Source organism: Larus michahellis, chromosome 3, assembly GCF_964199755.1.
Source record: "Larus michahellis chromosome 3, bLarMic1.1, whole genome shotgun sequence".
Classification (NCBI taxonomy): Eukaryota; Metazoa; Chordata; class Aves; order Charadriiformes; family Laridae; genus Larus; species Larus michahellis.
Window position 1 is genome coordinate 37820006 of NC_133898.1, and position 25251 is coordinate 37845256.

The 25251-nt window shown below is 35.9% G+C and overlaps 1 protein-coding gene across 7 annotated transcripts in view; it reads left to right on the forward strand.

Moving 5' to 3' along the window:
* KIF6 (kinesin family member 6) overlaps window positions 1-25251 on the forward strand; it is a 179959-nt gene that overhangs the window by 65700 nt on the left and 89008 nt on the right. For all 7 annotated transcript variants that reach the window (XR_012586107.1, XR_012586108.1, XR_012586109.1 and 4 more), the window contains exons 11-13: window positions 6558-6663; window positions 7544-7682; window positions 9810-10022. Coding sequence is in view for 2 of the 7 variants with exons in the window: in XM_074579707.1 (XP_074435808.1) it covers window positions 6558-6663; window positions 7544-7682; window positions 9810-10022 (458 nt within the window). In the remaining 5 variants the exon portion in view is untranslated. The remainder of the gene's footprint in view (window positions 1-6557; window positions 6664-7543; window positions 7683-9809; window positions 10023-25251) is intronic.

Below are 25251 nucleotides of genomic sequence, written 5' to 3' on the forward strand. Positions count from 1 at the left end.
AAACAGAGATTTTAGCATTTCTAAAATATACTTTTAGGGTTGGGGTTTTTTTATGTTAGTTTTGTACTTTCAGTGCAAGTATCTTGTGTCTAGGTACTTTTATTTCAGATTAATGCAGCCTTTTCACAGAATCACAGAATCTTCATGGTTGGAAAGGACCCTTAAGATCATCGAGTCCAACCGAACAACCTACAATCTCTGCCACTAGAGCATGCCCTGAAGTGACACATCTAGACATTTCTTAAACACCTCTAGGGATGGTGACTCAACCACCTCCCTGGGCAGGCTGTTCCAGTGCCTGACCACTCTTTCTGATGTAACTCACCAGTATAACAAAACTCCCTCAAACCTAAAGAACTTAAATTGACCATCTTACATTAAAAGCGTACCAAATTCTGAAATAAAGATATGTGCTGCATATTTCCACTGAAGCAATTAAGTGTGACTTGTAAGCAATTCAGTAATTTTCAGTTCTGTGTTTGTCACTAACCCCATAATTAGGTTTCCATTGAATTTCAGTTAATTAAACAGTTTCCATCATTGCTTTTTCCCATCAAGCCCAGTGCACTTCAGCTTCTAAACTGAGAAGTGAGAAGACCTGGGGGCTAAGTATTTTTTGTAAAGGTCTCTCCAGTGTGAAATCGAATTCCTGGTGTTGATCTTCAGACAATAGTATAAAGACCATCTCTTTATTGTGCTTTCTGCTCCAGCGAGTGAGAGGTATCTGTTACTAGGCTTTTTGTTGTCATTTCATCACTAGGTCTTTGTGTAGATTATATTTAATTTTAATTGGGGGATTATTCTTTTTGCTACTGATGGATGTCTTACAAAGGGCTTGTAATAAGCCCATTTTGTAAGTTGATGATAAATAGAATGCCAAAAAAGGAACTTATTTCTTCTGCAGTCCTTCTCTCATATAAGTAAAGTCCAGCACTGCTGTTTTGCTAGTCTTCATAAATAACATCAAGAAACAAAAAAGAAATCTCATACTGAAAGCAACAGTGTTCATAAATACTATCGAAGGTGGTTTTGTATATTTCTGGGTTGATTTATTTTTTTCTGCTTGATTCTATCTGTTTTTCATCGTAAATACCATCAGCCATGTCGTAGAGCCTATGTACATGAATACCCTTGTTTTTTCTAGATTATTTTCCTATTTACTTTTGGCAATAGGTATAGTGGGGAAATTAACATTCAGCCTGGGATGTTCTGGGAGGAGAAAAGCTTGGAAACTTAGAAATTTTTAAACATGTTATGTATTCTGTGCCAAGCATGCTCATTCCTTTTGCAAGTTCGTTTTCAAAACTCTCTTCTTTGAGCAGCTAAATTTCCTAATTTCTGTTTTGAGAGGGTGTGCAAATATTAATCGTTCTCCTTAGCATAATAGCAGAAGCTAGTCATCAGTAAATGTAAGGACCGATTGCTCATGTCTTTTTGAGAAAAAAAAACTATAGTTAGCAACTTTTCCAGGAAATAGAACGTACTGACGAGGAGAGGTCTAGGTATATGGTCTTAGGGCTGAGCCACAACTGATCAAAAATGCTTTGTTTCCTATGCTTTTTTAGTTATTCTTCTACGACTGAGGTGAAAAAAAGTCCTTAAGAAAAAGGATAATGTTATTTTACCTCATGATCTCACATTACCTTTGCTGTGTCACATATGCATGCCTCTCAGAATCATAGAATCATAGAATCATTTAGGTTGGAAAAGACCCTTGGGATCATCGAGTCCAACCATCAACCCCGCTCTACAAAGTTCCCCCCTACACCATATCCCCTAACACCACATCTAAACGAGTCTTAAACACATCCAGGGATGGTGACTCCACCACCTCCCTGGGCAGCCTATTCCAGTGTCTGACCACTCGTTCTGTGAAGAATTTTTTCCTAATGTCCAGCCTAAACCTACCCTGCTGCAGCTTGAAGCCATTCCCTCTTGTTCTATCACTAATTACCTGTGAGAAGAGACCAGCACCAACCTCTCTACAGTGTCCTTTCAGGTAGTTGTAGAGAGTGATGAGGTCTCCCCTCAGCCTCCTCTTCCTCAAACTAAATAGTCCCAGCTCCCTCAATCGCTCCTTGTAAGATTTATTCTGCAGGCCCTTCACCAGCTTCGTTGCCCTCCTCTGCACTCGCTCCAGCACCTCGATATCTCTCTCCTGTTGAGGTGCCCAGAACTGGACACAATACTCAAGGTGTGGCCTCACCAGTGTTGAGTACAGGGGGACAATCACCTCGCTACTTCTGCTGGTCACACTGTTTCTAATACAAGCCAGGATGCCATTGGCTTTCTTGGCCACCTGGGCACACTGCTGGCTCACGTTCAGCTGCTTGTCAATTAGAACCTCCAGGTCCTTTTCTGCCAGGCAGCTCTCCAGCCACACTTCCCCAAGCCTGTAGCGATGCATGGGGTTGTTGTGGCCCAAGTGCAGGACCTGGCACTTGGCCTTGTTGAAGCTCATTCCATTAGCGTTGGCCCATCAGTCCAATCTATCCAAGTCTCTCTGTAGAGCCTCCCTATCCTCATGCAGATCAACATTCCCACTTAACTTGGTAGACAACTAAAGCAAAATTTGCTAAGGTATTCTCTGGATTTCTTGTTCTCTATGTGTTTCTTGTTCCTCTTGAACATCTAGGCCCAACTTTGTTCAAAGCTGGGCCATTTCATGTGTTTTTCTGGTTTGATTCTTGCTGACGTATATTCTTGCAACAGTCTTTGGTTGGAGGAAAACTGTTTAATATGCACTCCTCTGGTAGAGAACTAAGGATCAAAGATTAGGTGACTATCTCAGAAGATATTGTTGCTAAGGAGAAAGATATTATCCATCTCTTAAAGGTAACTGAATGAAAACTGAAAGCCATTTTGGCTTTCCTTTACTTACAAAAAGTGTTTTCTCACTCTGCCTCTTAATAAGAGGATGACTACAGCCTGTGTGTGATGTTTTGACTAGGAAGAATGTGTTGGAGTTGTAACTGTAGATGCCCTATATAAATTTATTAAATCTTTTATAGCCCTATTTTATATAATTCTGTGCTCTAGTTTTCATATATTCCATGTATTTAATTTTATTTTTGTGGATATTTATAGAGACAAATATAATAAGCTGTTTTAGTCAAGAATATAAGAAGGAAAAGCATATTCATCTTGTAGATTACTCTCTGTCTTTTTTTGCCCTCATCTTGTGATTTTTTTGTTGTCTCCTTGATTTATTCTGTGAACACCTCTGGAAATTAATTGGAAGTAGCATTGGTTTTTTTTCATTTGTAAAACTGCAAATCTTGCCATTGTAAAAATTCATAGGAGAATGTTTCTACTGTTATCTATCTCAATCCTTGAGCTGATAAATCACTTGCAGGTGGGGGGAAGGTTCAGTTAACTAAGATCTGTTCATTAAGAAGAGAAACTTCAAGTTGCATCTGTATCGCATTGTCAGTTTCTTTTTTACCTTTGTTTAATCCTTCAGTATACTGGATGAACTCACGGAATATCCAGAGTGCTGTTAGACTGTGTGTTTATTTTAGAAAGAGTTCTGGTAATTTTTACATGGAAACCTAAAAAAATGTGAAGGATGCAATGATTTTTGTTTGCTGGTATTCATGGGGATTTTCATTGTTGCTATTCTTTTTTTTTTCGTTTTCTTTTGTTTTTGTTCATAGTGTTTAGACTAGGTTGGTCGGTTCTTGTTCTAATTCCTAAAGAGGAAATTTTAAAAATGTATCTTAAAATACACTGAAGATTCTGCTGTTTCCTAGAATTGGCAAAAAGGCTGAGTTGGTTTATAACTTCTGATTTACACATTCTGTTATTTCAGACTTGAGTCAGTCTTCTAGCGCTCGAATTTGTTTTGGCTTCTGTGTAGTTCTTGGGCTGCAATTGATACAAATTGATTGGGCTGCTGTGTTTTTTCAAGAATGCCAAACACATTAAAGGTAATGCAAGAGAGAGGAAATAGCAGCTCATATCTATAACTACAGCTTGTCTAATTTGTTACTCTTGACAGATTAACCTTGACTCTCAAATGGCAAATAATGATTTTCAAAAACAGAGCATTATTTTAGAATAATTATATATTCTTTTTCTTTCTCTAAATATTTTAACTTTCTGCAGTGCTATTCTGGTAATGGTGCAAGTTAGTGTAATTTTTTTTGATTGATTCCCATAGCCTAAACCTGTGGTAATCTGAGTATGGGTAAATCCATGGCAAACAGGTAGTCTTAGTGAGGTTAAAATATCTCCTTTCTAATTTCTGGTTCAAGATTAGAGGCCCATTTTCATAGGTGACTTCATATAGTCAGTCTAGACAGTCTAGTTATGAAAAATAGTTTTTACTTGTTTCCTTTTACTCCCTGAAATCAATAAGGTGCTTAAGATAGTGACAAATATTGACTTTCTCTGTGTCTGTATAATCACTGTCACATTCTCATTAACAGCATAAATGTGTCTCTTTTCCCAGTGCTTACAAAAATGTCTACCTCCACATACGAAGGATTAATTCTCCTGCTCATTGTGCTTAGTGTGTCTGCAGGGAGTATGAATAACTTCTTGTACTGCTGGCCTCTGTTCTGTTGGACTCTTCATGCAGAAAAAAATCACGTAGCAATAAGTAAAATTTTGGTCTCTTTTACCTGTTAATTGTTGTAGTCTCTTAACTTGGGAAGCAAGTCAATTCCAGTAATACTTCTGTAACTAATATTTCTCTTTAAATGTCCTCTCCTTTAAGCCCTCCACATGTACAGCTCACATTCGCTTCAGGGAGTTTTCTGTAAATTCAGAAATTGTGAATTTTGCATGTATGATAAATGGTATAGACAACACATTTGTCTCTTGTTCTTTAACTGAAATAATGAAAATTGGAAAGCACAGTTCGTCTGAAATTAACTGAAGGTTGCTCTTTTCTTTTCTATCCTTTTTCTTCTGTTTTGAGAATTGACACTTTGCCACAGTGACCTCTGGAGGAGATAAATAACCAAACCTATCTGTTAACGTTTTTTACAATTCTCATTCCAGTCTTACAGCTCCCAATTTTCAGATAGTTATCTCCTGAAAATAATGATAATTTTTTTTCTGTTTTTCGTGCATCTCATTGTTTCACCCTCCAGCAGGGAGTTGTTACTGCAATGTAGTAATGAGGAATCTCAGTAAGAGAAGTCTTCAAAAGCAGGGCAATACCCCAACCACCTGCTTTAGGGTAAACTTTAGATACTCTGATATTGTAATGCTTAAAATTTTGGTACGTAGTTACAGCAAAGTGATTCAGATAATCAAGTTGAGCAGCCTGGTCTAGTGGGAGATGTCTCTGCCTGTGGCAGGGGGATTGGAACTAGATGATCTTTAGGGTCCCTTCCAACTCTAACCATCCTATGATCCTATGATCCTAAGATTCCCAGTCCTGTAACTGAAGAGGATAAATGTCTATTAAGTGACATTCAGAAGACTTGCATATTATGTGAGGAGCTGAACAAAACTAGTCCAAAAGAAACACTAGGCACAGAGATGGTTCTGAACTCCTGCCCTTCTCTGGCACTTAGGCACTTGATGCAAGTACCTTGGATATCTTGGCTCATTCATTCTAGAACCTAAGTTCATCTTCTGAGGATAATCTAAATAAACATTTAAAATCATAGAATTACACTTTACGGAGCATATGGCTATCATTGTTGCCCACCATTTGCCTACTAAGGTAATGATAATAGCATTTGTCAGGAATCAGGAAGTCTCTGGGCCTTTTCTTCTTTTCCTTGAGGATGATCTGCCATCCGTCCTGGACTACAAGACCTGGAGAGCTAATGAAAGCATGCAAGAGGAAATCTGACTCTATCCATGTAGCTGTGACATCCAACACAGAGGCATGGTGTATTTTGTAGATTTCCAGTCTGAATATTTTAGTTCGGTTTTGAAAAAGCAAGAGAATGCTTATGTGTACCAGATTTTCTTATGAAGACTGAATTACCGAAATAAGAATTGCTCTTCCCTAGAAAAGATGTTGTCAGATGTTTGTTAAATAAGAAAAATTTCCAAGAGAATAAAATAATAACTACATTTCATTAATCAGAAGAAGAGCAGTATATCTTTGAGCAATCTGTAAATACCTTCATCAAAAGATAGATTGCTTGCTTGGTGATTGGAGCAGGTAACTTTCTGTATAAAAGCTATGCTATCTGCTGACTTGCACAAATAACAATATATATTAAAAAATCCTATGCCCAAAGCTTCTAAAAATCTAGTCTTCTGAGAGGGCAGGCTTTAGATCTTTTAAATTATGAGATGGTAGAAGAACAGAAGGTTATAAAATAGATGAGAAGATTACTTCTTAGATGCTTTGAGTTCTAGAACTATTACTTAGCATGTGCAAGTATGTTCTGATATGGAATTGTAGAATCTCCAGTATCAAATCCAGGTTTTAGTATCAGGAACAAAAGTACATTGCAATTGCATGGTCCTTGAAGGAAAATAGCCTACTAATATTGGTCAGCTTGATAAATCTTGTATTTGACACATTGCAGAGTTGTCTGCTTGTTTGTGATTATTTTTTCCTTAAAAATGCTATGTATTTTCAGGTTGGATGAGTTAATTGAAACGTTTCTCGAAGATAATGATCCTGATAGCACTCTGGATGTTGGTGCTGACATGCGCAAGATCAAGTATTGCTTCATTCATGTGAAGGTATTTCTTTTAAAAATAGATGGAAGTGCAGCTGACACTGAAAGTAACTTGAAAACATTCATGGTTGAAAAGTGTCAAAAGAAACTCAATATACTTGAGAGGCATTGGAAAAGGGTAAAACAATTGAACTGTGAAGTGCGTGGAGGACTGATAGAAATTTGAAATTTAGTTGGAAAAATTCAGCAGCATTTTGTGGAAACCCCAGCAAGGATTTCAGCATGCAGTACGTTGTAGGAAAGCACTGGAAGTTATTGGAATCAGCACAGACGAGTTATTTATATATTATTTATATATGGATAGATGTATCCATCTGTATTCCCAGCACTATGGAGGCTTTATTTTGGACAAACTATGTTGAAAGAGAGAAAAATAATGAGTAAAAACACCATATCCCTGAATCTGTTACACTAACTCTCCTGATGGTGTTGTAAACCCTTCTAAATCATTGAGCAAACAAGATACACTTAAACTAGGAAGAACAAGTGAAAATAATAGGGAGAGCAACAGAAGATAATATATACTTTTCTGTATTTTGGGATATAGTTTTCCAGTATAATAATGTATACATTCCTGATCTTAATTTATTGTCTTTAAATAATTAGGTTTTAGTTATATTGTTAATACTGAAAGCTCTGTAATACTAGAGAACACTGGAATTCATGTGTAGAAAGAGTAAAGTAAATTGTGCGCTTGGTAGTGAAGATCAGCAAATAAAACTTGTCCCATACTTGACACAATGCATATAACTTGACAGTCAACTGGTGGCATGATTTTGTTCTATCAAGAGTCTGTAAAGGCCTTACCTTTTCTACCATAGCTAGACAATCTCAGGGTAGAATAAATGCATAAAAAGAGTATGCTTTTTTGTTTCTCCTAATAGCAACTAATGAATCGTTCAAATATTTCTGATAAAAAACTATCACAACACATCTCTGAAGAAAAAGACCCTAACCAAGAAGCAGGAGAAGAAGAATTGAAAAAACTGAAAGAACTTCTGCAACAAAGAGACAATGAAATCAGTATCCTTTGTGAGGGAAAAAAATAATATTTGGGTTTGAGCCGATCTGGCTACAATGGGTTTTGTGTGTGTGAGATAGGCATTAGCTATATGGAAGGAAATTCTCTCTACTGATCCCACTGTGTTAAAGCAATTACTCAATTCCCAACTTTTATTTGACAGGACTCCCGCTTTACACCTGCTTCTATTTCAGTTGTGACCCAAACCAAAATCCTGGATCCAAGCACCATTAGCTTTACAATGGTCCAGCCAAGATCCAAATAGCGTGCATCAGGCCACGCCTAAAATACTCTCCTCAAGAAAATTAAACCATTTTTTAGAATGGGAAACTCTGATGCTATATAAAGACCAATTTATTACCTTACAAAGAATAGAATTTCCTGTAAGTGATATTTTTAGCCAACTGAAGTGCTACTTTGGGGACTATTGGGCTGTTTGCCATCAGAATAAATGTAAAACCTGTACGCTTTACATACAACTTTAAAATTTAAATTAAAGCTAAAGCTTTCTGCATATAAAAATACTAAACTGCTAAGACACGCTTTGTCCATTTCAGTGCCTCATAGGAAACACGTGAGGAGCTGAATTGTCACACGATGGGTAGGAGTTACTTTTAGCAGGTTGGCAGAACTGTGGGCAGACCACAGCATCACTAACTTTGTGGATACTTGGTGGGTAAAATTTGAATATGGCGGAGAACTGAAAAAAAATGGTTTTGTTTTGGTTTTGTGTTTATAGGTAACCAAGATTCTTTCACAGTTCTTAGTAAAAAGCAAACTTGGGTGCATCCCTTGTGGCCAACAACTCCAGATCAATTTTTTATATCAAATGAGAATGGCATTTTATGGTGCAGTATAGCATGCTACCAGTTTGATGTGAGGTGGCAGGAAAGCTTCTCTATTTCTGCGCTCTCAAAGAAGAGAAGGTGTTCATTTTCCAAGGTGCACTTTCAAATAAATTTAGCTCTAACACTGATTTACCATTCCTTTTAAAAAATTCTTTGATTTTCCTGTCAATTTTAAGGTCTGGATTCCCAGAAACATTTCTTCCTGAAGTAAATTATTTCATTAGTATGAGATTGATAAAGAGCAAAACATCTCTATCAAATGCACTAGTGCTTGATAGATATATATATGGCTTTGTTTGCAGAAGTACAAGGAAGAAACTTGTGTAAATCCATATTAGAGTTATATAGGAAGAATATAAGAATTATGACTTTGAACACAACACTGATTTACAGAGTCTGCAGCCACTGGCCGACCGTACATCATCATTAGAAAATTAATAACATGTCTAATGTGATGAAGTGGTGGGAAGTATGGGAGCTGTTTAGTAAATAAACTATGAGATCCTTCTTGCCTATGGTAGCTAGGAGCTATCATAACAACCGAATTGTAAAGTGTTTTATTATTACTGCTGTTATACTAAAAGACTAATATTTCCCAAAGACTACTTAGATTTTCTGCTGTTCATTTAGAAGACTGATGAGGATTAAAATGAATAACATATCAAAAAACATATCTCAGGGACTCCTGTGGTTTTGGCTGAATGCACATAGGATTTTCATTGTAAGCCTTCTACAAGCTGTTAGGCAAAATTTATTTATACCAAATATGCTTCCAGTAAATACACAGTGTTATTGAAAGAAATTTCTTAAAGACCTATTCTGCATTTTAGTAAACCTTCTTATTGTGAAAAGCTTACAGATGTGATGCACTTGCCAGGCTAGCTGTAAGTTAAGGGTTTTTTTTCCTTTTGTTTGGAAATTTTTTTTATTACATAATTTAAAATTAAAAAATGGAGTGTCACACAATGGCAATAAGATACTAGAGTTTTCATTCCTGTTTGTCTGTAAATGCTTTTATCAGGCATTGATTGAATTGGGATCAAGAATTGTGGTCAATCTGTGAATTTGTTACTGTTTAGTAAAGATGAATCTGCTGTCTGGAAAAACTAAGGTGGATGAATATAATTACAAAGAATATGCCCAACTCCGTGTTCACATTCACATATAGGCTTCCATAATGTGAATTGTTCCACTTGGAAGACAGAGACTTAGGGATAAACAAAGATGATTGTTACTTTATAAAAAAGAGGTCATTAATGATTTCCTTAATGTATCTTGCAGATATTCTGGTAAATATGCTAAAAAAAGAAAAAAAGAAAGCACAAGATGCGCTTTTACAGCTTAATGCTGCCTCTGCTGGTTCTAAAGTCTTGGAGCAGTCTCTTTCTATAAACTTGGAAGAAAGTCAGAGCCCATCTAGCTGTTTTAGTCTGAAAGAGGCAAAAGATTTCAGCTCTTCAGTTCACAGACTACCTTTTATTTCCAGACAAACAGGTTAGTGTAATTAATTAAATGAGCAGTTATTGGATTATTACAGTAAGATTTACAGCATATCATTCAAATGTGTAGCAGAACAGGAAGCTTTTCAATATCAGCCGTATTGTGCTAATTCTTTATCCACAAATGCAGGGATTTAAATTTATAGCTCTCTCAAAGTGCTGATGGCTTTTACAAACCGATGTGGATACTCTGTTGAACAGTCCTACAAAACCAGAGTATAAATTCAGTTGCAAGCCATTGAATCTTTGAGGAAATTCTCAAAATAGGGTTTTTTGAGCATAATTCATTAAAAAATACTAGAAAATAATATTTTTCCCCTGGAAGATTTGAAAATACTGATTTTTAACAAAAAAGAAATCTAAACCAGAACTTCAGATACTGAGGGAATTTTTGTGCAGGAATTATTAATTGCACAGCATCCTTAAACACCAATAAACACAATTTTTTTTTTCTTTTTTTTTAATCTTCCAACCTGGGAGAGAAATCTTACATTCAACTAAAATGAAATTTCATTGATTATGCTTCTAGCTCTGATGTCAGATTGTAAACACAAAACTTTTTGTGATTCTATTTAAGATTTTTTTTTTACATTATGCACTTTATATATTTGGGCTTTATTTAGCATTTTTAATAAACCATGGTGATTATTTCTGTGGTTAAAACAAAATGAATGTGATTAAGTGAACTGAGACAAATAACTCCGTCCTGTGCATGCGAGTAGCTTTAGTGAAATCGTACCTTTCTGGACCAATTCTTTAGTAAGTGTGAACAAAATAAAAATTCTTATGCTGATATATTTAAAAAATATATATATTTTAGTTGTTTTTTTAAGTTGTTAAATAATTCACATTGTTTGCAAACAAGTTACAGGTGAATTCATAAATAATGTATTCATTTAGGATAGCTAACACACTCAACACCTTTTTACCATGTGCCGCGCCTTCGGCAGCAGATGAGTACTGTTTGTCTGTAGGTAACCGAGAAAAGCTTTTATCTCTTCTAGTAAAGCCAGCTTATTGTTATTCACAATTTATTCTAATTGCTGCTTTGTAAATTTTAATAGACAAGCATATAAAATACTGTTCATTGAAAAAAGAATTATTTGGGACAGATGGTTGGGACAGGGAATCTGCCACAATGATGAAGTATTGTCTTCGGTTAATCAATAAGTAAAAGTAAATGTAATTGATTCCCACTCTGTTCAGATAATGAGTTTTAGATGGACAGCTGTCTGGGATGAAAAGGTAGTATGTTTTGAGATAAGACTTTTTTTATATGATTGGATTGCACAATATATAGTTTTCTCATTCTGAAAGTAGCTGGAAACCTACTCCCTTCTTTAGAGTCCTCTTCAATCAGTTTTGGGTCAGGTTCTGATATTCTGTGTTATTCCATGTGGACATGAAAATGATCAAGTCCTCAATAACCAAGATGCTAAGTGTGAACATGAAAGTCCTCCCTTAGGTTCACTTAGAGTTAATTTATTTTTAAAATTTTCAGTCATATTGCTTGAGAGCTAGACATAAATAAAAAATTGATTTTGGACTACTTTAGGTGGCTGTATATCTCTGCATTCCTTTAGAGTAGCCTGACATTCTGCTACAAGTCTACTCCAGTAATGTTGGCAGCATTTGGACTCTTATATGCTGTATAGCTGTTATAATGATAATGCCCTAAAATATTATTTCTTAAAACACTTGCGTTATTGTTCTCAGGTAATACTTAGAATGGCAGATGTAAAAAAGTAGTAGAAACACTGTTAATAATAAAACACATACAGCCTTGCCAGTATCCCTTAAACCCAACCTCAGGAGATCAATTGTCTCTGCAAGAATGTAACTGAGCGTCCAAGCAAATTGACAGCATTTTGTACCTAATATATACATAACTTTCTATTTCTCTTTCTTTTGTTCTATCTTTTAAAGTTGTGAAAGTAACAAGCTTCAATATTTATCTTCATATTTTAACTAACATTTAAATTAAAAATTTCTTATAGACTGGACATTATATATTTTTCAGATCAGCTAGTAGGGTTTTCACAGTTTGATTCTTCATGGTACTAAGAGACATGTTTGAGAAAAACACTTGTAAACATACGCAGACAGTTCACCAGAAAATGTTGAAAAAGGTCTCGCTGTGGTTATTACTATTTTTCTATTTCGCTATAAAGCTACGACAGTGCAAAGATACATTGGTACATTCTTTGGCAGTCAAAAACTCTTAGCTCTGTCTACTGATGGCTAGGATAGAGCTCTCTTTTCTATTGGACTCAGGCCTGAACACGTTTGTAGGCTTCAGACTTGATTAATCCCATTTGTTCTAAGAATGAAGGATAATGTCTTGAAAAAACACCATCTGGTGAAAAGCATAGTGGTCAGCTTACATAGCAAAATAAGTTATTTGCAAATATGTAATTTTAATACTCTGATATCCACCAAATACATATTGTGACTTAAGGTTTTCCTTTTAACCTTCAAATTTCTGTATGGATTTGAAGAGCTTTCTCATCCTGGTAAGTTTTTGACAGCCTACTGCAGTGGTGAAATTGTCAACTGGTGGGATGGCTTGTGAAAGAATGGGAAAGATGTTTGATAGGGACCATTGCAAAAGCATGAAATGCCTTTCTCAGGAGTTAGGAATTACCGTGGACCTCGTCAGGACTCATAACTAATTATTTTAGTGTTGTCTTGCACTCTTCAACGGATATGGCTATGAAAAAGATTTGTCAACTCCAAAAGTCATAAATACTGAATCATGCACCTTAAAAGATGAGATTAAATATTCAAATCATTAGATTCCAGAAGAGTGAGTTTTAAAAGATACGGAGGTATAGGCAATATTTACTGTTAATATTTTGGAAAATGTATTCTTCTGTATACTAAATTTTCAAAACTACCTGAAACCATCCCTAGAACCTGATTTTACAAGATTTTAAGGCCATATTTCACTTTATCTATATAAGTAATACCACAGAACTTAATGATGTGCTTAAATCTTTATAGAAACAGCAACTCAAACAATGCAAATTATGCTGAGCAGTTAGCATACATTGTGTAAGTAAGGGAGGTTTTATAGTGCTTAATGGAAAAAGGTTAACTTAACATTGTGGTTTTCTTTCCTCACATCATCTGAGCTGGTTATTTATGACAATAAATAAGGATGTTCTTGCAAATTATTAGTTTCAAAATCCACATAAAAAAACTTCCAGTAACGGTATACAGATTTTGTTGCATGTTTTCTTTTTTTTCTAATTGAATGGTTCAAATAAAAAGTTTTTTAGTGTCAGTAGGTTCTGGAAGTGCTTATGTTTTCATTAGTAAATAAGAACATGCTTCATCCTAGATTATCATGTATAAATTTTACATATTCAATACATATGTTTATGTATACTGTTTTATATGAATTTTGTGAGGATTTTTTTAACTGAAAGCAGAGAGAATCTTCAGCTTGAAATTCAGACAGGACAGCTGGGAAGTAGAAACTTGGATTTTCCTAGCGTCCTAATGTGAACAGATTTCTTAAACTATTTAAGGTTGCCAATTATCCTCTAAAATTGCTTAGTAACTGAACTAGCAGTCGATTGTCACAGTTATTTTCTTTGAGTACTCTAAAACTTTAGTAGGATTGTGACTCTATCAATAATTGTAGTGAAATTGCATGCAGGAATCCAAAAGCAATTATAAACAATAAGCAGGAGAGAAGTTAGAAGGAACAAATGAATATACAAGAGTTGTATATCATGAGTTGCATACATGTAAAGATGTCTAAGAACAGAATGCTGAAAAATTAGAAACTGAAATGTTCAGAATTCTAATTATCCTCGTTTCTGCAAAAGAAAAAAATCCTTCTTAAACTCTGCAGTTTTTCAAATGTGTGATTTAGAAAAAGAATTAAGAAGTCATTAACATAATCAGACTGTCAAAAGGCACAATGAGATCCAGTACAAGAAGCTATTGATGAAACTGAGCAGTCAGGAACTAGGCCTAAAATACTTCTTTTAAAAAAAATACTAAAGACTATTTGAAAGAGAGTATATTAAAACTCCTTCTTCATGTTTTATACTAGTCCAGTGATAAAAAATCAGGATGAATCCTACAGAATTTATATCATGGATTTTTACAGTGGATGCTTCACATATTCTTTAGAATTATCTGACACTGCCATGCTGCCACTTACCATAGAGGATTCTAGGCTGGACTGATATTGCATCTGTTCTGTTATGGCAGTGTCTATGTGTGTTTGTTCTTAATTTTTCTTTGAAAAAAAAAGAAGTTGAGAATTTGTTTGATGATTTCTTTCTTATACCTCTTCATTTTTCTGTGTAGAATATTCTTCCATATTTCTTCTTTCCATTCTAAGTTACTCAGCTGCTGAGGAAATCCCTTTGCCTCCTACATTTCCTATTTGTCATGCTCCTTCTCATTTTATAGGAAGAATTTACTTGATTTGATGTCGTATTAGTATTAACTAAATATAATTATGTCCTCATAATCATAGAATCATAGAATCTTCATGGTTGGAAAGGACCTTCATCGAGTCCAACTATACACACACAAAAAAACCCTTACAATCTCTGTCACTAGAGCATGCCCTGAAGTTCCAAATCCAGACTTTTCTTAAATACCTCTAGGGATGGTGACTCAACCACCTCCCTGGGCAGGCTGTTCCAGTGCCTGACCATTCAGTAAAGTAATTCTTCCTAATATCTAACCTAAACCTCCCCTGCCGCAACTTCAGACCATTTCCTCTCGTCCTGTCATTACTCACCTGGGAGAAGAGGCCAACACCCACCTCTCTCCAACCTCCTTTCAGGTAGTTGTAGAGGGCAATGAGGTCTCCCCTCAGCCTCCTCTTCTCCAAGCTAAACATGCCCAGCTCCTTCAGCCTTTCACCATATGACCTGGTCTCCAGACCCCTCACCAGCCTGGTAGCTCTCCTCTGGACACACTCCAGCACTTCAGTGTGCCTCTTGTACAGAGGGGCCCAGAACTGAACACAGCACTCGAGGTGAGGCCTCACCAGTGCCGAGTACAGAGGCACGATCACTTCCCTGCTCCTGCTGGCCACGCTATTCCTGATACAAGCCAGAATGCTGTTGGCCTTCTTGGCCACGTGGGCACACTGCTGGCTCATGTTAAGCTGGCCGTCCACCAGCACCCCCAGGTCCTTTTCTGCTGCGCAGCTTTCTAGCCGCTTGTCCCCAGGGCTGTAGTGTTGCTTGGGGTTGTTGTGACCGAAATGCAGGACCCGGCACTTGGCCTTATTAAACCTCATACAGTTGGCCTTGGCCCATCGATCCAGCCTGTCCAGGTCCCTCTGTAGAGCCTTCCTACCCTCAAGCAGATCAACACTCCCACCTAGTTTGGTGTCGTCTGCAAACTTACTGAGGGTGCACTCAATCCCCTCATCCAGATCATTGATAAAGGTATTAAACAAAACTGGCCCCAAAACTGAGCCCTGAGGGACACCACTGGTGACCGGCCGCCAAGAGGATTTCACCCCATTAATCACAACTCTCTGGGCACGGCCATCCAGCCAGTTTTTAACCCAGTGAAGAGTACACTTGTCTATGCCATGATTCGCCAGCTTCTCCAGGGGAGTGCTGTGGGGGACGGTGTCAAAGGCCTTACCAAAGTCCAGATAGACAATGCAAAGCTTTTGATAACCTCAGAAATATGTTAACAAAAAGTAGCTGTGTTTTATCAACAAATGACTAGTATAATTACATCTTTTATGTAATGCAACTTGTTCTGTAGTCTTTAAATACGAATCTCAGAAGCATTAGCAAGTTCTCAGCTTTGATACTATGCACTCTCTTTTTGCAAACAATTTTTTGTGTATGTACATGTGAGTTTTCTTTGAATATAAGGTAGGAAGCAGAGTGTCAGCTCAAATTGCCTGGATTGTTGAACCTTATGCCCTGCACTCTGCATTGGCAAAGGCTGATAATGCAGAAAAAGTTTGGATGGTGACCTGACTTTGATTCTGTCCCAATATTTCATCAAGCAGAAGAAAAATGGAAGTGAGGTGTCTTTCTCACTCGAACACAGAGCCTCATTTTTCACATACTGCAGACCTGCAAATAATATTCATAACTATAAAGTTATCCATTCCTTTCAAAATCCATCTGAATGGTATACATATGTCTTCTTGTCTATAGACATTAAGAATTTGCTAAAGATGTGTGAAGGGGCTTGGGCCTGAGCCAGGGTTGAACTCCCAAGTAGAACCTTTACTGTAATATTAAAGCTATTCTTCATCATTAAACACTTTGCATACCTTACTTCATTTATGAAGATTTCAATTTACAGGATGTAGGCTATATGCTATATGAAATATTTTAACAGTTTAGTTAGTTTGGAAGCTTTCTTTTTTTAATTCTGTTCTCTCACCTCTAAAATCAGCCTGTTTTAATGGTATTTCTAGTGTCTCTAATCATGTCTCTAATGTGTTTTCCATTTTCCTGTCTCATTTCCTTATCCTGAAAACAATTAAACTAGGAAATCAGCAGAAAGTATCAGAAAAAATATTTAGTTTAGTGAAATAGTTGTCGGGCAGTCTAGCTAATAATTAGTTTCTTAAAAGACAAATTATTTAATTTAGAACCTTTCATTTATTTTGCAGTTGATACGTTATGTAGCTTTAACATTTGTTTGCCCAGAAACAGATCTTTGCCATTTTGTCATAGAAAGTGGAATAATTTCATTCTGTTGTCTTCATGCTACATTTGCTGCTGCTTTTACATCATAAAACCTTCAGACTTACTCACCTGTTACCCAGTTCATCAGAAAAAGTAATTTATGCTGCTAAACTTACGATAAGTAGATGAATGATAAGAATACAGGCAGCCTTGTGCAGGCAAAGTTTGTTTCTCTGTATGGGAAAAAATGTATTATCTCATAGAACTGGTATCTCTGTATGGTGAAACTTATTTTTACCATTTTCTCCCATATCATCTAGGGCCATTTCTGCATTGAAAGATACAGGTAATGATGTTTCTAGTCTATCCTATCCAGACACTAGCTGCCATTACTGTTTCACTGCTGAGCATGAGGTAATAATCTGTGTTTAGAGGAAAATTTTGATCCTGATCTCATCACAGCAGTAAAACAACTCCTGGACCAAATTTGTCCCATGGCAGGCTGACTTGGAAGGTGAATGAGTGACTTCTACAACTGTACGTGTCTATAAAGGCATGCTTGTGATTTTATTTTTTTTTTTAAGTCCATCCTGCATTGAATTTGTATGCTCTCTCAGAAGAAACTGAGTGAATATAATACATCTTCAAAGAACAACTGAAATTGGACATGTGGATTGTTGCTATGTTTTGTATTGTGCTTTTTTCAGTGTATATTACAGCCTGTATTAGGATGTTCGTTCTCCTTGATGATTAGAGCAGAGGAATACGTAAGTGTAGTGTCCTAGCAATGCCCTAGGTTTCACTGATGACATTGGGTTACATAGCATGGAATTCTTCAGCTAAAAATTATACCAGTTAACACGCTGATAGATTTGTTTTTCTTGGATCCCAAAAGACTTCTGTTAGGAGGCAGTGGTAGGTAGGCTGCCTGGAAGCAGTGGAAGACTGCCTGCTGCTGACATTTTGGCAAGCCAGTTCCCATCACTGAGGAGGTTTTGCGAATTGCGTAAAACAGTTAGCTTAGAGCGAACAGACCAGAACTTCTTATCTTATTCCAAGTGTTATACCATGAAAAGGGAGAACTTACTTTTCAATAGCCATCTTAATCACAGAACACTCTAAATTATAAATCCATAGCTACATGAGTAAAAGTGAGCAAAACACGCTAACATACTCAGTAGCTGCTGTTATTTATTGCATCATAAGATCTTTCATAAATGTGAAACAGGCATAACTCTCTGGCTATGAATTTACTTTATGTTTCAGATGAGCACTCCAGAAAATGCAAAGATAAGTTATTGGCATAATAACCTGAACTTTAGAAATGCTTCAACATTTTTAATTTAAATACAATAATTTAGGTCATCATAAAGTCTCTACTGCAGCTTTATTTTTATTCTTAATTCATATCTGGTAGAGATATTGAATGTGAAGTCCAAATTCAAATGTAGAGCTACATATAATCTTTCTTGGGAGATGGTGTCAATTATTACAAATTAGTAGTTTCAGGATAAATCAAAGTATGAACAAACCTGGCAAAACAAGAAGTCGTCCGACTTCATCATATATGTTACTGGAGTGATAAACATTTTGTTTTCTTTTACTTTTATCATATTCTATTACTTCTTTTGTACAGATAAGTCTTATTTTGAAATAGGTCTCAGACTGCTGCTTGCTTCTAGCATAATTCTGTCAGTGTAAGAGATGTAGGATACCATTTTTCTTCCTGCTGGATTTGTTTTTCTCCTGAAATATAAACAGTTTGGTTACCAGAAAACAGTGTGAATATTGTGACATTCAAAGAACACAATAGATCTTAGTAAGAGCTTCAAATAGTTGTATATGCTGATGGGCTTGAGAGTGATTATTTTGCTGTCACAGAAGATTTTATTAGGATCGTGTTTTGACCATTTTTAGCCATTTCCTTTATCTCTCATTGAGTAGTTGTGAGGTTTTATGAGAGTTTGGTGAAGAACTTACCTGCTATGTATCCCATTTTACCTGCTATGTATCCCATTTAGGGTTTAAGATCACATTTTGCCAAGCACTGTGCTAGCGTTTACCAAAAAGAGCATTCCTGCTGAAGGGCCGACAAGCTGACTTTAAAACAAAAGGTGAGAGATGGTTTCTATAAACAGATGGTGATTATGAATAGCGGGAAACTAGTGATGATAACACACCAACTCAATTCTGAAAACTAAATATTTTCATCTTGTGTTAAGACTTCTCAAAATATTTATCTTGGCTATTTTATATATTTATGTAATAATTTGGGGGAAAAGGTTCCTTCTATTGTTGGAAAACCCACAGAAAGCTCCCTAATGGAAAGGATTGACTGAGGTTTTCCATCAGAATCTCTTCTCTGTCCTTCAGTTCAGAAAAAGGCAGGTCTCAACCCTCCAGAAAAATTAAGTGCTTAGCAAACCTGTATGTTTCTTGAAGTCTTTTCTGTGTCCAGTAGTGCTTTTGGGGTATCTGGGGACAGACTCTTGGCACTGCGCTCATGACAGATCTTTTGTCAACAAACAGATGTACCCATTTTATTGCTATTTGGTGAGCAAAAGAGCTCACTGATGCATTTAGGGAGTTGTTCAGACTTACTGTTGATCTTTCTCATTAGTCAGAAAAGAAAGTATGCGCTACATTTTCTGTTACAGGTCCAGGAAAAAGTATATATTCCATTTGCTCTCCAGCTGAACTTCTACCAGCTCTTAGTAAGATGTAGTGAATGTTTCATTGCTACTGTTAAACTTTTGTAACTAATATTTAAAGTCAGACGTGTTGTTTTGCTAATTTCCTAAGCGTTCTATAACATAGAGTGATTATTTTCTACGATAAATTTTTATTATTGCCAAGTTTAAGGACCAAGCAGGAAGTATCAGACTTCACTGCTTAGGATTTAGGTATTTTAAAAAGCCTTCAAAATAAATTCAGCAGAAGTTAACAGTCAAGTATATGCTTTTGAACAATTTATGGGGCTTTACTTCTGATAAGTTTAACAAAGTCATTTTCTGGTATTTCAAGTCAACAGATAAAACATGTATTGCTAAGGCTCCAACTTATATCATAAATATGAATGCATGTCTGTCTTCAGGCACATGTTTTGTAGCATGTAATTGTGGGAATTTTTGAATTTGTCATGTGCTTTTATACATTTTGCTATCTCTGACTGTCTCACAGTTTTACTTCCCTTTTTAATCCTGTGAAATGAACAAAAAGTAAAAATTAAAATTCAAAGTAGTTTCTGGAACAAAATTACTCTCTTTAAAAGTACACTGATTGCAAAAAATACGAAGACGACTAACCCTATGAATTTTGTAGGAGACTCAACTAACTTCTGGGGTTTGTTTTTCAGTTTGTCTGGGTTATTTTTTTTTCAAAATCTATTCTTCTATCTATACTGCTTCCAAGATCCTTATTTTTTTGGAATTCACAGTGAGTCCACTGTGAGTCTTGCATCAGTGAACTCCATGACATTGAACTGAACTCACTGACATTAGTGAACAGTAAAAACCGAATGCGTTAAGAAACTTGAGGCTCTGTAGAAACATCTATGTAAGCAGCAACAGATGACTATTCTTTGTTACAAAGAAATATAAATGCATGTTGTGAGATTTAAAGTTAAGTGAGCTCTTGCAATTGGTATTCTATGATAAAGCCCTGTGTGTTAGGATTTTTGTCATCTTAACTAAGTGTTTATAAATACGATCATAGTTATTTTTAGGAGATGAAGCCCAGATTTTGCTTTTTGGAGCTAGGTCTCCATTTGCAGCATCAAAGGCAGATTTTGTAAGTTGTAAGGATTTAATGAGAGGGGGGAGTGGATCATTACAGTACTTTCATTAATTTTGCAGAGATGTTGAAACTTAATTATCTAACATATTGCAAATGCTGTTATGTAAAACCACTTACTGCTTATAGGACCATCAACAGCTTTTTCTTTCTCCACATTTATTTAGTTTTACAAAAGATTTCTGGTTTTTCTAAGATGCTCATCATGTCTTTCTTTCCACTTCTCAGCTGGGAATCTCTTGTGATGTGGAACGTATGTTTGGAAGCTTGTTAAAAATCCTTTTGGCAGTTTTTACTGCCTTCTTCTTGAGTCTGTTTAGATGGGGAAACTTTCCAGTATTTTTATCCTAGTTTACTGTTCTCTTATCCAGATTAGTCTGCTGAAATGTAACCTAGTGTTCCCTGGAAGTTCTCTACTGTTTCAAATCTTTTTGGCTTGCCGATTCATTAGCCGTATTTTGGCCATTTAAAAAATGCTATTGGATCCTTCAGACTAACTCCTTAAAGATGTTTTTGGTTTTTGTGACTGAAACTCTTCAATTCCTGGTATTTGAGAGGTAAAATATGCTTCTGAAAGTTTCTACATACTTGTAGGGTGGTTGAATTCCTTTGTATCTTGACTGTCAGGTTTGGCAAATGCATCTGTGAAACTTCTTCCATATTGTTATTGTTATGAACAGTGGTCCCAAGAGACTACAGTGCCTTTTAATAGAGCCGCTACATGCACGTTACATATGCTTATGGGTATTACAAAAGACTAGAAGCTCTTCCTATTAGTTTAATCTTTAGATATTTCAGTGCAGATACTACAAATTCTGCTAAATAATAGAATAGTCTAGAGTTCTATTTCGCTTTTGTTTGTGTATTTAATCTAAAAAATGCCTTTTAACATCCTGTTCCTAACAGAAACAGATATTGTCTTGAGAGACTAGTCTCAGCATATTTGAATATAAAACTAAACTAGAAATTATTGGAAATATACCACAAACCCCTACTTTTTCCTGATATTTGCAATACGTTTAACAGGATAAGTTTTTTACAAATGTTTCAGGCCAATTTCGTGCTTCAATTATTGTACAATTTTTCCATAGCTGGTGGAGCTATGACTTTTTGCCTCAGTACGAATGAGCTCTCAAGGTTTGGATGCTTTTGCTGAAAAAAAATCAAACATTGTACAGTTCACTTATCTCTGATACATCATCTTTTTTTCTTTTACAGTTTTAACTCTGGAACATCTATTTAGTAACTCTCCCTTTGTTTTGTTCATTTTCAGCCACTGTTGTAAGTTCAGAAAATAGTTTTAAAAGAATAACATAATGTTAGCAGGGGATTCTGTAGTATCCAGGTTAATTTGAGAAAACTTGGACCATGATTGACTTTTGTGTGAAAGAAAAGAATAAACAAATTATTGGAGATGAGCTCTTAGAGGTCACCTCAATTAGAGCTGAGGTGATACTCGCTTTTCCATGATGTTATGCAGTAAGTTTGGTAGATTTTACTTCTAGATCAGATAAAAGCTCTTACGGCTTTTCATTGTCGGGCTGGTCTTACAAATCTGTGGCTGAGATGCTCTGCTGTAACCATCTACTGACCTACCTTGAAAACCATCTTTAATCTGTTTATTCCTAGAGGCAGGTAGAAGCCGATCTAAGACTTCTTAGGTGAGGCAAATTTGAAAGTTGGACTGAGTACACAGAATTATACAAAGAGCTGAAGTGGTTCTTTGTAAACTTGTGTGCAACCAAAGATCCTTGAATGGTAATTATTGCCACTTTTCCTGTCACAGAAATGGTGTGGCTAAAGAAATTATTTAACATTGATAAGCATTTAGCAGGAATTCCAGTTCTTCTTCCAGCCACTGATATCTGACTCCGATACAGTGAATGGTGGAAGCTAGTCATAACCAAGTTCTAAACTGTCTACTTTTGTGTTGTATTACAGTGCTTACGATTAATCTTCTCCCATTTAGTAGTTCTTCTGTTTTCCTGTTTTTCAGTTTTTCCTGCTAATATGATTTCTGTAAGTGAGTCATTTGGTGACTGTTGGGCAAAACATTTGCTGAAAGATTTTGCTGTTGTTAATGGTGCTATGCCAAATACTTGTACAAAAAGTCCTACTCATAGTGTGAGCCCCCTCCCTGATTTTCAGCATACTTTTACTAGACCCGCATTCAAATAAAACTAAATTTCACCTTTTACTGTCTTTTCTAGTTTCCTAATCATCAGTCTAATTTTCCATCATTTTCTGTTATCAGTATTCTCACTCTTTTACTTTATTGTGTCTTGAGTGTAATAATCTCAAGCCTTTTCCATCTGGTTGTCTCCTGGCCCTTGAACTGCTGCTGCCTCTTCCTGTTGCTGAACTTGTTTACTGTTACTATCTTAGGGGTTTTTTACTGTTTATTGTAATTATGTAATTCCTTCAAATAATGATCATCTCAAAATATATTCTGAAGTTCAGCTCTAGGCAAAACTAATATAGAAAAGTAATCTGAAAATCTGATGCTGTTAATATTGGATACCATGTTTGAAACCTTATTTAGTTTATTTTGTAATGCCTATCACAATGTAACTACTGCTTTCTGATGCCATTTTACACTTTCTATTATGTAAAGGTAAAAGCCTTTTTTAAACATCGGTTTTTCATGCTGGAACTAATAATAAACCTCCCCAAAAATCTGAACAGAGAGATTAACTTCTTTAATACTAATAATTTTTATTTGCACACTATTTTAGGAAAACACTGTCTCTCTTATGCCTTTTCCTCAACAGAAATCAAACCAGTTTCTCCCTATTTTTGTCTCAATATGGAGAATGCAAAGAGAGAGAGTCTGGTTTATCACATCAGTAGTTCAAGATTATTAAATCTTTGGCTTTAAAAATTTTCACTGTAGAAGTGAGACTGATATCTTGGCATCCTTTAGCGTATGTATGTATCTGATTTATGCTCTGCTTAAAGTAAAGGCAGACTCATGCAGGATTTTTAATGAAGAGCTGTAGCATTTCAACTCTAATGTTATCTTCTCTTGCGTTGGTTTATACTTTCTAACAGTATGTTTACCTCACATTTTCAGGCTTTTTTTTTTTTCCTTTTGCAATTATGATAATCCAGTGATCATTTAAAACAGAAAATACTTGCAAGCTATATCATATGAAATGCATATAAAACTAGACGCATCTAAAATTTCAATGAAGGAGATATAAAAATAAAGTTCGAAGTGGTAACTTTAATTCTCTCTCAAAATCACTGCCTTTAAAACAATGAAGTCGATGTGCAACTAACTTTTTATAATACAGAGGAGATTATCCAGGATGTTTCCAAGTGATAAAGTGATAAAAATCTTTTCTTGAAAAGAAAAGACACTTTGAAAGTGTCTGTGTATCTGTTTTTGCCAAGGATAAAGTAAATGTATTTTCCAGTCCTTGTTTACAATGTATTTCCTTCCAGAGGACAGGCAGTAAGAGAACATACCCTAAGATGTTATTTGTGGCTTTGTGTTAATACTGATTGATAAGTTTTCTCATGTATTCTCCAAATTTTATGTCTATTTTCAGGAGATCTCATTGGAGCCCTTTATATTTAAATTGCTCTAACAGCTTGTGTAACTTTTTTATACTTTCTTTTCCTTTTCTTAGGAATTTCTAAACCTTCTTTCATAGTAAACACAGCACAGAGAAAGCTGTGCTGTGCTAGGGAATTGTACTGGGGTTTTTTCATATGAAGTCCTTGTCACTTCTGACTGCTAAACTGCTGAAATAGTTCATTTTTTCTGAGGCTTATATTTCTGAAATAAATTTTAAAAAGAAATCATAGCGGTACATTGAAATAGTCATGGATGTTGTAAGGACACGTTCCTGTGCCACTGCCAAAAGAGACAGCACCCCCTCCTGAGCAGAGAAGTCTTGGAAAGAGCTGCATCAGTTCCAAGGCCAGATACTTCACAGGAAGGTATAAAACCCCAGCATAGACTGGTGTATGATAACTTGTGATTCAGTTTGCTCTCTTGTTGATATCTATTACTTAGTGTTTAGCTGAAGTGCTAAAGCACAAGATTTAATATTTCTTCCAGTTTTTAATCGTTATGATAATTCTATATTATGTATGTGGCCAATCCCCTTCTGGTTTCTGAAGGGCCATGTACATATTTAAAATGATAAGTACTTTGACATTTATAGCTAAATTTTTACATGCTCGTTTTCTGGGCACAACAACTGCGGCCCCATCAAGGCCTGATGACCAAAACATCCACGTGGCTTAAGGAGGACAGCATAAGGTATCTTATCTCCCACTCTTGTGGGGAGTCTTGAGTTTGGGGGCATAGCCTATAAAGCTAAGGAAGAGGGTAAGTGCTTAGAAAGTGAATAGGTCCAAGGCAGTCACAAGACTCATTGTGTCATTGCATGACCAAGCAGAATTTATTGTCAGGGCTTCTGTAAACCACCAATGCTGTTTTAGTCTCTGAGGAAGTGTGTATAAGGATGTTGTTATTTGCCTATGATGTCAGTTGGATGATATCACATATTGAACATTCATTTAAAGTTTTGATACTTTGTGGATTAGAACTTTCATGCATCTGTCCTTACTGTTTGAAGAGGCAAGGTTGAGTCAAAAGGATCTCTTTCCCGTGCCTAATTTCCCTCATGAATCATTGAAGGTTGCTCTCATGTGTTGTTCCTAGGTATGTCTTTCAGTGAATTTAAGGTTAAATAAAGCTGGATATAAAAAACTTAAGGTCTTTTTCAGAGTGAAATAGCCCTAGTATCAGTTTCTCAACTTTATGAATACATACAG